The following is a 13,316-nucleotide window of genomic DNA, read 5'->3' on the forward strand; positions in this document are numbered from 1 at the left end:
TGAAAATTCAACACACCTATAAAGAGTGCTATAAAGTTATGAAAAGTGATGAAACAAAAACTAGGTTAAATTGGTTACATATATAACTATCAAAATGCAAATTCAGCACACCTAAAAAAAGTGCTATAAAGTTATAAAAAGTAATGATACAAAAACAAAAAATATAACTATATAACCTAGTTTTTGTTTCATCACTTTTCTTAACTTTATAGCCCTTTTTATAAGTGTGTTGAATGGTCATTTTGAGGAGTTATTATGGAACCATTCTGATGGCAGTACGCTACACTAGCACCTCCTGAATTTTAATTGATTTTATCACCACCATCTTTATTAAAATACTGGAGATAAATTCATAAAAATTGTGGTGATTTTTTGGATGATTTTGCTATATTACGCTAGCGGATCTAGCGGCCAGAGTTGCCATAAAATACAAATAAATACTAAAAATATTCTAGGGTATTTGATACAATGGACATTACAAAATTATTGTTCTAATTTGGTAAAGACCTGTCTAGACAGGAAATCAATTTAAGCATTTGTAAGAAAACTGTAAGAAATCTTTGTCTATGTAAAAGAAGTCTAACCAAAGAAAACAAGTAAACGAAAACTATTTTTTATTTTTTTATTATAAAATATTTAAGTATTTTTATAATTTCACAAATTTGTAATTAGATCTTAAAGCACGCTGTATAAATAACATTTGAGTATTATAAAACCGAGTATTAGTGATGTAAGATGAAAAGTCTTTGCTTCAGTTGTCCCTGATGATAGGAAGTAGGGCCGGAATACCGAAGATGTCTCTGTAACAATAATTATTAATGTAGTATTATTTATGATGTTATTTTATTATACTAAATCTGTAAAACTTATCAAAAATAAATTTAAAAATCAAAATAATCAGCAGTTTTATTGACTGATCACTGAATAGATAAACCGAAAGAAGTTGCTGCGGACAAATCTGTGTGCTTAAAGTAAGCTCAAAGTTTCCTCATTTCTAATGTAAATTTTCGACATTAGTTTTCTTACGAATCCTTCTTGGTATCTATTCAGTGGATATCTACAAAAAATGTACAAATAATTCTAGGGGTTAAAGTCAAACAATGTTAACTACAAAAAAGACATTCTAAGGGCGGGTTGTTTCAGAAAATTTGACTAATTCATCAAATTTTCAAGTTCTGTCATTATATCAACATGGGCAAGTTGCTTCACAGAACTGAAATAATAATAGAACATTCACAGTCCTTGAAAATTAACTGTTTAATTTGATGAATTGTTCAAATTCTCTGAAACAAACATATCATAATAATTAGTATTGGTTTACTTTTTTATAGATAATGTTTGATCTCAAGCATTCAAATTAATAGTATGTTTTTTGATAACCTTGTAAAGTACAGTTGAAAACTACAGTTGTAAACTACAGTTGTAAACTATAGTTGAACTCTACATTTGTAAACTAGAGTTGTAAATTGTAAACTACATTTGTAATCCACAGTTGAAAACTACAGTTGTAAACTAGTTGTGAAATATAGTTGTAAACTATAGTTTTTAACTATAGTTGTTAACTACACTAAATTCTGAAATAAAGTCCTCAATAAGATTAAGATTAGTCCTCAATAAGATTGTAAAGTACAGTTGAAAACTACAGTTGTAAACTACAGTTGTAAACTATAGTTGAACTCTACATTTGTAAACTAGAGTTGTAAATTGTAAACTACATTTGTAATCCACAGTTGAAAACTACAGTTGTAAACTAGTTGTGAAATATAGTTGTAAACTATAGTTTTTAACTATAGTTGTTAACTACACTAAATTCTGAAATAAAGTCCTCAATAAGATTACATTTCAGACACCTAATATAATAATTAATTAATCAATGTTCTTACTCTTCTTCTCGTTGGGATCGCGCACCCCGCACTGGCGATACGAAAGCACTTTCTTGCGCTTCTGGTCGGCATATCCCGGCACGGAGATGCTGGGGTGGTCCAGCCTACCGGTGGTCATCAGCTTGGAGAAGTCCACCTCGGCCACCGCGGCCTGCGGACCCTTGAAGTGCAGCAGGATCTGGATACAGGAGCCGTGGTGAAGGGTCTTAGTCTTGCGGGTGTCCACCGTCAGCATCCATTCGGGCAGGCCCATCACTTTGCGCACGTCTTCGATGAACTGAGTTCTAGTTAGAAAATAATAACATATAAACTAGTGAGCAATCAAAGTTTTTATTCATTATGATTTCATTGTGCATTTTATTTAACCTCTTGGGTATTTTTGTGCCTTTTGGTACACAGCACATTGTGCCTTTTAGTACACAAAACATTGTGCCTTTTAGTACACAAAACATTGTGCCTTTTAGTACACAAAACATTGTGCCTTTTAGTACACAAAACATTGTGCCTTTTAGTGCACGGCACAAACTGAGACGGACTCATAAAAGTCGTTCTAACTCCTTTTGTATTACTGTGACATATATATGATTTAAGCAGTGTTTGAAAGTGGCAACACTAAGCTTCGTATTTTCATTTAAAAGTTTACCGTCAACGCTTACAAATCATTGTTATATATTCCAAAAAGTCATTGACCACCATTGCTTGCGTGTTTGTGAAAAGTTTATGAACTTTTTAATCATTATTTTGATAAAGGACATTTTTAATTAAATAAGTTCTTTTTTGATTCGTATAAAGTGGTATTTTTTACAGTTTACAAGAAAAAAAAAACAATCGGTAAACAGCTATAAATAAAATTCCTCTATTTTTTAATTCCAATTTTTTTTCTTGTTAAATATTACATATGTCCGTTTGTAATATCAAGTTTGTAATCTAAAGTGTTTCATCAGCTTTCAAAAACAGTATTTAATTTATTTATGGAATATGTTCAAAATCAACCAATCTAAATGAAAATTATTCTCAACCGGGAATATTTTTGAAGAAATCATGAATCTGACAAATGCTGAATCTTATAAAGTAAGTTAACATAATCTCAAAAGATCCCAGGAGTTATGTACACAATGATATGCTCATAGAATAATTACATTTGAAGCGAGAGGAAATGAAAATATGCAGCGAGTCATGTAACTCTAAATGATAACTTGTCTGACATACACATTGTAAGGTATGAAAAGATGATGCGCTGTGGCTCTATTCCTGAATCGAGGGCGCTCGTAATCGCCGTCGAAAGTACGTACGTTGGTCGTCGTTGCTATTCCCGAAATTGGTCGAAGGTACATACTTCGACGCCAAACGTCAAAAGTCATTCCACACGACAACTACTGGGTATAACCAGTAGAAACAGGGCAGCGAGTGGTAGGTTGTTGGCGTTTCTATGGAATTGGCTGTCAAAATCTAGTCTAGCTGTCAATTTTTTGTTTTACCGCGCGAACGTTCGGACCCGCAAAGAGGTTTATAAAGTTATACAATCCTAATTATTATTTTTTTTTTGATAAATTAATGTTTTTAAGACAAGATTTTATTTATGCATAGCACAAAGGATAACAATTATTTTTATAAGCAATAATTGTTCGCCTGAAACACTCATCCACATTGAAAAAATCTCCTGATAAAAAATACATGGTTGTGCGCAACTCTTTCGTACGCAATTGTGCGGGGGGTTGCGGTATTGCGGATGCGGATGCGATATAGACTAAGCCAAACAAAAACGAATTGAATTGCCTTAGTGTTTGCAAGAGGAAAATGAGTAGGAAAGGCCAAAGACTTACCCTGGTCTCGTTCTCCTTAAGCCGCTGGTTTTTTTCTCTTATCAGTTTGCATACAATTAACATTAACACTTAACACAAAACAAAAACACAGTGACATTCACTGCGGCGGGTAAAAATGTTTCACTGGACGATTGTGCTCCAAAATAATCACAGCCGAGTTCAAACATATGCGGGTTTCAATATGACACGAAATGTTCGCGGGTAAGATGCAACGATAACAACTGATAACAATACTCCTTGTCTCTGGCCCGGATCACGGAAAGGGGACAAGGGGCAAAGGGGGGTGAAGGGTACACATTTAAGGCTATTCAATTTTAAAACCTAACGCGCAACTAATACATGACGCCAACGGGACTCGAACCCGTGTTCATTCGATTTCCGGTCGAAAGCTCTGACCACTGAGCTATGGAGGCTTATCTCTTACCCGCGAAATTATTCAATATATGCTAGTGTTTCATTCAACAATTACTGCTTGTTATATTTTTTTCACCTGAGAACAACCAACTTTATTTTATATGAGAAAGGCATTGTAAGTGCTAACTCTCTCACTAGATGGCGTTGAGACAAATTGTCTACATTTTTTTTTAGGTGAAATACTTGAACTTGTCAAATATTAATTATTATTTTTTTTTGATAAATTAATGTTTTTAAGACAAGATTTTATTTATGCATAGCACGAAGGATAACAATTATTTTGATAAGCAATAATTGTTCGCCTGAAACACTCATCCACATTGAAAAAATCTCCTGATAAAAAATACATGACGCCAACGGGACTCGAACCCGTGTCCATTCGATTTCCATTATAAATTAGATTAGATTTTTATAAAATAAAGTTGGTTGTTCTCAGGTGAAAAAAAATATAACAAGCAGTAATTGTTGAATGAAACACTAGCATATATTGAATAATTTCGCGGGTAAGAGATAAGCCTCCATAGCTAAGTGGTCAGAGCTTTCGACCGGAAATCGAATGGACACGGGTTCGAGTCCCGTTGGCGTCATGTATTTTTTATCAGGAGATTTTTTCAATGTGGATGAGTGTTTCAGGCGAACAATTATTGCTTATAAAAATAATTATACAATCCTATTACAATTTTACAATGGCTAATTTACCAGCGATGTTGGCTACAATTCACCATGTTGAGCAAGCTGAAGCGGCTGCTTTGAGACCCATTTCTGTTTTGAATAACGAATAACTGTTGTCTGTTTGACAGTCACACCATAGAAATCCCAAAAACATCAGGAACATAGACAATATTCACAGGGGTGCCAATATAATCATCTCTTCTACCAACTTCGACCGTTCGACGCTCAAGAATACGTAAAATTGAAACATTCGAAAAAGTTAGTCGCGACGACTAGTAGTTTTTCAATCGAAGACGGCGCATACGAAAACGATTGATCATTTAACTCCAGAATCGCGGGCCTGAGAAGAAAGAAAACCCATGATTCCTTTTTTATCACATGCGCATTATTGGAATTGATGGTCACTTTACTTACACAACAAAGCGTGGAGGCTTCCTGATGTTGGCATACTTGATGATGTCGTTGTCGGGCTCGATGTTGGCGCAGGCAAATCTCTCGCTGCTGCGGTTAGCGCCCATGATTACGATGGACCGGCCCAGCGCACTCACCACCCCCTCCAGCGGCAGGTTGGAGTCTGTGAACATCTGCCTGCCCAGACCTGCAAATACAAGTAGCATGTAGGTAGACAACTAAGGATATGGTCTTGCTGCTGAGAGATATGTTGTACAATTTCTAAGGCACTTCTTACATAGCTATCTGATACTCCACAATTCAAGTAACTTGGCGACTACTGCCGTACACGCCTGCGCAGATGTTCGTACAGAGGAACATATAAAAGAACCTCTTTCAACATGGGTGGATTAAGTAAAGTTCCAGATGTTAACCTTTCCTTATCTGTGGTGTGTATTTACTACACATTTCTTCTAAGAACTTTAATAACTCTATAAATATAATAAATTCTGGGTTCAGATTTTAGGTATTCCTCCGTTATACATTTATGCACTGAATTAAAAAATAATATTTTACATAGTTTTCAAATTCAATTAAAAATCAGAGATTTTTGTTAAAAATCGGGAACAAATACACCAATACAATCAACCGTGTGATACCAATACGCGAAGAGTGTGCGAGGAAATGACACGCTATTGATGTCCCGCTTTAATTCGCTATGCGGGAACATGAGACATCCACACGTCTGCATTTGTCTTTTGATTTAGGCCATCGATACCTACGACCGCACAGCTGTGTTTGTGCTAGCCGCCAGCCGCTAACCAGTCGCCCGCAAATCGTCGTTAGATGTGGACTTCTCGCACGTTGCCGATGGTTTTTTCATGTTTTCAGCAATTAAATTACAATTATTATCACGTTTGATATAAAATATAATAAACATAATCGATTAGCTATGAATATTCATATTTTTCGGATATTAAATCGCTTATTTTGAGATGTGTATTGACTACACAGCACCGGAACGCGTGGATTTTTTTAGCACAGTAAGGGAAAGGTTAACTTAAAAATAGTTAAAATCAACTTAAAATATCCGGTGACTTTCAAGCTACAAAGCAAGTTTGTAAATAAAAAAAATTATCTGAAAACTTAACCTACCTATGTCAATAGTCCCCAGTCGCGATGACAGGTCCCCGACGTGGCAGCGCAGAGGGTTGTCAGGCCCGCACTCCTGGCGGTACAAGTCCTGGTTGAGGGGGTCCGCCAGCTGGGTGTAGTACGGGTTCCAGCGGTAGCCCCCGGCCACGCAGCGGGTGTCGGTGACTGCCACTGCCGCATCCACTCCTACGGGGTTCACAAAGATGGCCCAGTTGTGGTCTTGCGTCTGGAATTGGGAGGAATCAAGAATCAAAGAAAACATGAACCTTGACAAAAACTACTATCAGAAAGCAAGGAAGTGCATTTGAAATGCGAACATACCTTAAAATGCTGTGTTTATGTTTCAATAACATACAAGACTACTGAAAACATGCAGCAATTTTATTGAAATAACCTTTATTTAAACGTAAGACTAGAGAATATATATATTTTTTTTTTTTTGTATTAGGCAATTCACCCTAAAGAGAGTGCTATGTGCCGTTAAAGTTAAGGGAGATGGTAATAATTTTATGGGAAATCTATACGGGAATAGGAAATCTCAAATATTGAAGTCATTCAAGTCTATGAACTTGTATAGAACTGAGAAAATGCGAGAATTGTTGAGAGAAAGTAAATAAGGAATACTAAGGGGAGATTGGTTCATTACAAAAACATTTCAAAGCTTATAAAAAAAACTTACATATCTAATAAAAAACACAAAGGATGACTACTACAAACAAAAACTTGAATTATCTGGAAATGACAGTAAAAGGATTTGGTCCATCATAAATGAAATTGTCGATAAAAAACATTTAAAAAATAAAACAATCAACAGTGTAAACCATAATGATTCAAAAATCTGCTGTAAAGATAAACCTCTAGAAGCCGCAAATGTATTTAACAATTTTTTTGCTAATGTAGGAAAAAACCTCGCTAAAAAAATCCAACAAGGCCTTACCCCAAATGACCCAAATACTACAGTAAATAATGAGCATAAATTTGAATTATTTCAACCAACAACACCAGAAGAAATTGAACAAATTATTTCAGGTATGAAAGGAGGTTCTGCCCCTGGTTTTGATGGGGTCACAATACAAACACTGAAATGTATAAAATCACAAGTATCAAAACCATTAACTCATATAATCAATACAAGTTTTCAAAGCGGAGTTTTTCCATCCATGTACAAACAATCTGTAATTATACCAATATTTAAAACCGGCAATCCGGAAGAACCAACCAATTACCGCCCTATTTCTTTACTATCAAACATTGCAAAAATATTTGAAAAAATTGCCAAAAAAAGAATAACTCAGTTCATAAAGATTAATAATATAATTCACGAAAACCAGTTTGGATTCATGGAAAACAAAAGCACAAAAGACGCCATTGCTAAATTATCTAGTACCATACAAGACGCTTTAGACAAATCTTTAAAATGTGTTGGTATTTTTGTTGATCTCCAAAAAGCCTTCGACAGCATATCTCATGTCAAACTAATACAAAAATTAAAGATCGTGGGTTTTAATGATACAGCATTAAGTTGGCTAAAAAGTTATCTTCACCAAAGAACACAAGTAGTAAAAATTAATCACGCATCTAGTCTACCACTCACAAGTGATTTTGGGATACCACAAGGTACTGTTTTGGGTCCATTACTTTTTATCATGTACGTAAACGACATTTTTAAACAAAACCTCAGTGGAACAGTTATATCTTACGCAGATGATACAATTATCATAATTAAGGGTAATGACTGGAAAATTGTAAATGAAAATGCAAATAATGACATCCAAATCCTAAAAAACTGGTTCGATACAAACCTACTTACAATTAACGCAAAAAAAACAGTTTATATACCATTCACAATAAATAAATTCAAAACTTACCCCAACATTCATATAATAATACACAACAAAAAATGTAACAAAGATGTTTGTAATAAATCATGTACCATACTAAACCAAACAACTGAAGTAAAGTACCTCGGTGTAATTGTAGACCAACATATGAAATGGAACAGACACATATGTGAACTTGTCAAGCGCATTAGAAAATGTATCTATATATTCATTAGATTAAGAAATGTTCTCAAGCTAAACAACCTGAAAAAAGTCTATTACGCACTAGTCCAATCATTACTTCAGTATGGAATCATTGGGTGGGGAGGTGCATATGAAAAAAATTTAAGCTCTGTAAAAGTGGTACAAAAACTAATTATAAAAGTAATTTTGAAAAAAAAACCAACATTCTCTTCAGCATCACTGTTCAAAATTTTCGAAGTACCAACAATTGAAGACCTCTATAAAAAAGATACAATATTACAAATATATAAAGAAACTGTAATAAAAAAACTTAAATTTAACTCATCCTTAAGGCATAATTTTAACATCCAAATTCCTCTATTTTCAACACAACAAATGCACAATAATTACATTTACAAAGGCATAAGATATTTTAATAGTCTTCCCGAAGAAGTGAAAAAAATACCAGATTTTATTTTATTCAAAAAGAAGGTCAAATTTATCTTTAAAAAAAATTAATATCACCTATCAAATGTTATAACTTCAATTCATGTTACAACCAAAATTAACGTCACAATCCTCTTTTAAGTTTATATTTATTGTACCGTATTTATGTTAATTAGTGATATAAACATGAAATAATTGTCAAATAACTCCTACGCCAAGCTCAAGAGCTAGCACTCTTCATTGGAGTAGAAATTCAATAACTTATGTTTTTCACTATTACCTATGATCATCTAATTTTATGTAAAATGTAACAATGTTATAAGTTAAACAATAAAAAAAATAAAAATAAAAAAAAATTGGTGGGTGATTTTTATAAGTAAACGATAAATGCCTTTGAAGGATGAATGATTTTTACAATTAAAGAAAACGTGATCAAGAGTCTCATTTTCCATGCCGCACTGGCAGAGTGGACTATCTAGGACCCGGATTTTAAACAAATGGGATGCAATGGAGCAATGACCAATTCTCATTCTCGAGATACAGGATATAAATCTTTTGGATTTTTTCTTGCCGTGGAACCAAGGTTTACTTGGAATATGATTTTGTATTCCAGCATAAAAAGCACCAGTTCGGGTTTTCGTATTAGTCCAATTTTCTTCCCAGGAGCGGATCATGTTGGATTTAAGAATTGGGATGACGTCAGAGATAGGAATTCTAAAATCTAAAGGATTAGAGCCAGAAATTGTTCCAAGTTTAGCTAGAGAATCGGCTTTCTCGTTACCCTCAATTCCTAAATTGCCAGGGACCCAAACCAATATTGTCTCGAAATTTAATTCATTTAAAGATTTAAGGGTGTTTCTGATATTATAAATAATATAGTCTTCTGGTTTATGGATATTTGAGGAAATTTTCAACACTGCGCTTAGTGAGTCAGTGCACAGTAAGGCTCGTCGAATATTGAAAAGCTGGATTTGGCTCAAAGCTTGTTCAATTGCGAAGCATTCTGCAGTAAATATGGAAATTTCTTTAGGCAATTTATAAGACAAATCTAAATCGAATTCGGGAATGTGTACCGCAGCTCCACAATCTTTGTTATCAGACTTAGAACCATCTGTGTAAATGAGAGAAAATTCTGGAAACTTAGAAGATGTAATGTTTTTAAATTTTTCCTCAACATTTTGATTAGATGAGGTTAAAATATCAGTTCGGAAGTCTGAAGTTATAACGTTGGGGATATAATTGATAGAATCAAATGGGGTGGTGAAAATAGGAAGGATAGGATCTTTTTGTAGATTTTGGAGGGAAGAAGACAGAGATTTGAATGAAAGAAAACTTTTTAGAAGGAGAGGAAGTCGATTTTTATGTGTCGATCTTTTTTCGTTATTTAAGTAATTGAACAAATAATCAAGGCTTTGTTCTAAAGGGTGACGCGATATAGAAAAAGATTTAAAAATATATTTATCAGCTAGGAATTGTCTCCTTAAAATTAAGGGGGGATCAACACATTCTACCTGGAGAGAATTAATTGGAGAAGATTTCATCGCTCCAATAATTATTCTGAGCGCTTTGGACTGAATTCTTTCAAGTTTTTTGTCCAAATATTTAGGAAGAGGATCAAAAAGAAATGTTCCATAATCCAAATGGCTTCGCACTAGAGCACCATACATTAATTTAAGAGTAGTAGGATGAGATCCCCACCACACTCTGGAAACAGCTCGCATAATATTCAGCCCCTTTTCACACTTAGCCGAAATGTTCTGAATATGCGGGAGCCAGGAAAGTTTATGATCCAAAAGTAGTCCAAGAAATTTAATTTGCTTAACGATTTGAAGAGGGACATTATCAAAGCAGACAGAAAAGGGGGGTATTTTTCTTTTGCGCGTAAAAGCCACTACTTTGGATTTAGACGTAGCTAAATTCATCCCATTTGTCAACAACCAAACTTTAATATTATGTAAAGCCAAATTCAATTCCTTCGCAGCGCGCGATAGATTTTTGTGTGATAAATATATAAGGAAATCATCAGCAAAATAAAGTCGCTTGATAGATGAAGGAATTACACTGTCTAAATCACTTATATATATATTAAATAATAATGGACTGATTACGGACCCCTGAGGTAACCCCTTCCATAGTTTGCGATTTATAGTTTTTGAGGAAAAGTGGATAATAATGGATCTGTCTGTTAGTAAATTAATAATAAATTGAACTAGTTTTAAGGGAATTTTTATTTTAATTAATTTTTCTTTCAAAATGTTAATTAATACATCGTCGTAAGCTGACGAAAGATCAAGAAATGTGTCCAGAGTGCAAGAATTAAGGGACTGAGATATACGGATGTCTGTTGTTAACACACTTAAATTATCTATGGTTGATTTCTTTTTCCGGAAGCCATATTGATTAGGAGAGATAATTCTGTGATTTTCAACAAACCATTCCAATCTGTTCTTTATCAAGTGTTCTGCTACTTTCATTAAACATGACGAAAGAGCAATAGGACGATAGGATGAGATTTCAGATGGATTTTTGCCAGGTTTTAAAATCGGAAGGATTTTTTTAACTTTCCAGACTTCCGGAATAAATCCCGTTTCGAACATGTAATTAATTAGGGATAAAAAATATTCAACCGACATGTCTGAGAATGCTTTAATGAAACTATATAAGATTCCATCAGGGCCAGGAGAAGAGTCTGGAAGGGAATTGATTACTCGATTTAATTCACTTATTGAGAAAGGAGAGTCCAGCCATCTAGAGTGAGATGGATAAGAAATAAAGGAAGGCATTTCCTCACATCTGGCAACTGACGGAGTAGCTATCTTATCAGCAAAACCTATAATAATTTCTTCTGGAATATGTTTAGAACGCTGCGGAGTATATGACGAACCGAATTTTTTTAAATTGGACCATACGGATGACTGGGGAGATTCAGGAGACAAGCGTTCACAGAATTTTCGCCATCCAGACCGCTTTTTGTTTTTCAAAACGCGTTTCGCTTCTGCCTGGGCGCGTTTCACAGAAAGGTAATTTTCGAAAGACATACATTTACGGAAAATGGAAATTGCTTCTCTTCTGGATTTAACGACACTAGTGCATTCTTCATCCCACCATGGGGTGGAATGTTTTATCTTAATGTTAAGATTACGTTTTTTAAGTGTTTTTTCTGCAGCTTTTATTATCATGTTAGGAAATAATTCACATTGTAAACTAGTGTTGACAAGGGAAGACTTAGATTCTTGAACAATGGAGTCTAATTCTGAAGAAAAATTTCTCCAATTCGCGTCTTTCGTTTTAAATTTAAAACTATTGTTTATCGGAAAGGAATGCGTGGAAGATAGATGGTGGAAGGTAATTATTATAGGAAAATGGTCACTGGAAAGGGGATCTTTAAGAATGTTCCAAGAACATATGGGAATCACCGAAGATGAGCAAAGAGATAAATCGACTGCACTTTTCCGATGTTGAGGGGCAGTGAAACGAGTTGGAGATCCATCATTTAGTATACATAAATTATAGGTATCTATAAAATCTAATAGATTATGGCCAGAACGGTTTGTTAACTCACTGCCCCAAGACGGAGAATGAGCATTGAAGTCCCCAAGTATCATATACGGGGGACGAATCTGGGATATAAATGTTGACCATTCGTTTTCAACAAAAATTGTAGAGGGAGGGATATATATTGATAGTAATGTAATATCAGATATAACAGCAGCTACTATCTGAAAATTATTGGAGAGAGTGTGGAAAATAATTTGTTTAAAAGGGATAGAATTATGTATAATAAGAGCAGTGCCACCTTTGCCATCCAGTCTATCATGTCTTAGACAATGATATCCAGGAATATTAAATTGGTATGAGGGTTTTAACCACGTTTCGGAGATGGCAGCAACTGAAATATTATGTTCATCAAGTAACTGTACAAGATCAATTTTGTTGGCGAATAGACTTCTACTATTCCATTGAAGTATTTTGCTCATTTTCGGATACATCGGGAAGGCTAGAGAGTAAAGATTTCATATAATCGGCAGCGTTGGACGGTACTTTATTGTTATTTGAAAGAATAGTAATTAATAGGGTAATTAAAGTTTGAATAAAAGAAGAATTTTCAATCGTGACTTTAGGGAAGATATCGGAAATGGAACAGTTTTTTAAGGCAGTCCCATTGGGAGCCTGGGATTTATTATTCCCATTCGGGTTAAGTAAAAGTTCATTATGTAGTTTTTCATCGAAAGAAGGAATAAATTTTGGATTAGATTTTATCGGTTTGAAAATTGTTTCTTTGTGGGAAGATGATAGAGGGGATTTAGGGGGAGAAAAATGAAAGATAGAAGCGTTGGACTTTATCTCTGCAAAAGATTTTTTTGTAGGAGCGAATAATTTAGAGGCCTGAAAGTAAGAAATATTGTCTGCAGCCATTGACTGTTTGATATTTCTCTGTCTAGATAACTCTGGACAGGCCACACTAACAGCAGTATGGTTGCCCTTACAATTAATACAAATAGGGTTATTCGTTGTATTTTGACACTGTT

The 13,316-nt window shown here is 34.4% G+C and overlaps 1 protein-coding gene across 1 annotated transcript in view; it reads right to left on the reverse strand.

Annotated features, from left to right (window-relative positions):
• Nucleotides 1–365: 365 nt before the first annotated feature.
• Rsod (superoxide dismutase family protein Rsod) overlaps nucleotides 366–13,316 on the reverse strand; it is a 37,874-nt gene continuing 24,923 nt past the window's right edge. Inside the window, exons 13-16 of the mRNA XM_089646661.1 lie at nucleotides 6,338–6,563; nucleotides 5,207–5,390; nucleotides 1,884–2,167; nucleotides 366–800 (exon numbers count right to left, since the gene is read on the reverse strand). Coding sequence (XP_089502787.1) covers nucleotides 676–800; nucleotides 1,884–2,167; nucleotides 5,207–5,390; nucleotides 6,338–6,563 — 819 coding nt within the window. The 3' untranslated portion in view covers nucleotides 366–675. The remainder of the gene's footprint in view (nucleotides 801–1,883; nucleotides 2,168–5,206; nucleotides 5,391–6,337; nucleotides 6,564–13,316) is intronic.

This window comes from Hesperophylax consimilis, chromosome 25 (genome assembly GCF_061612785.1).
Source record: "Hesperophylax consimilis isolate HC1 chromosome 25, BYU_Hcon_1.0, whole genome shotgun sequence".
In the NCBI taxonomy this organism is placed as follows: domain Eukaryota; kingdom Metazoa; phylum Arthropoda; class Insecta; order Trichoptera; family Limnephilidae; genus Hesperophylax; species Hesperophylax consimilis.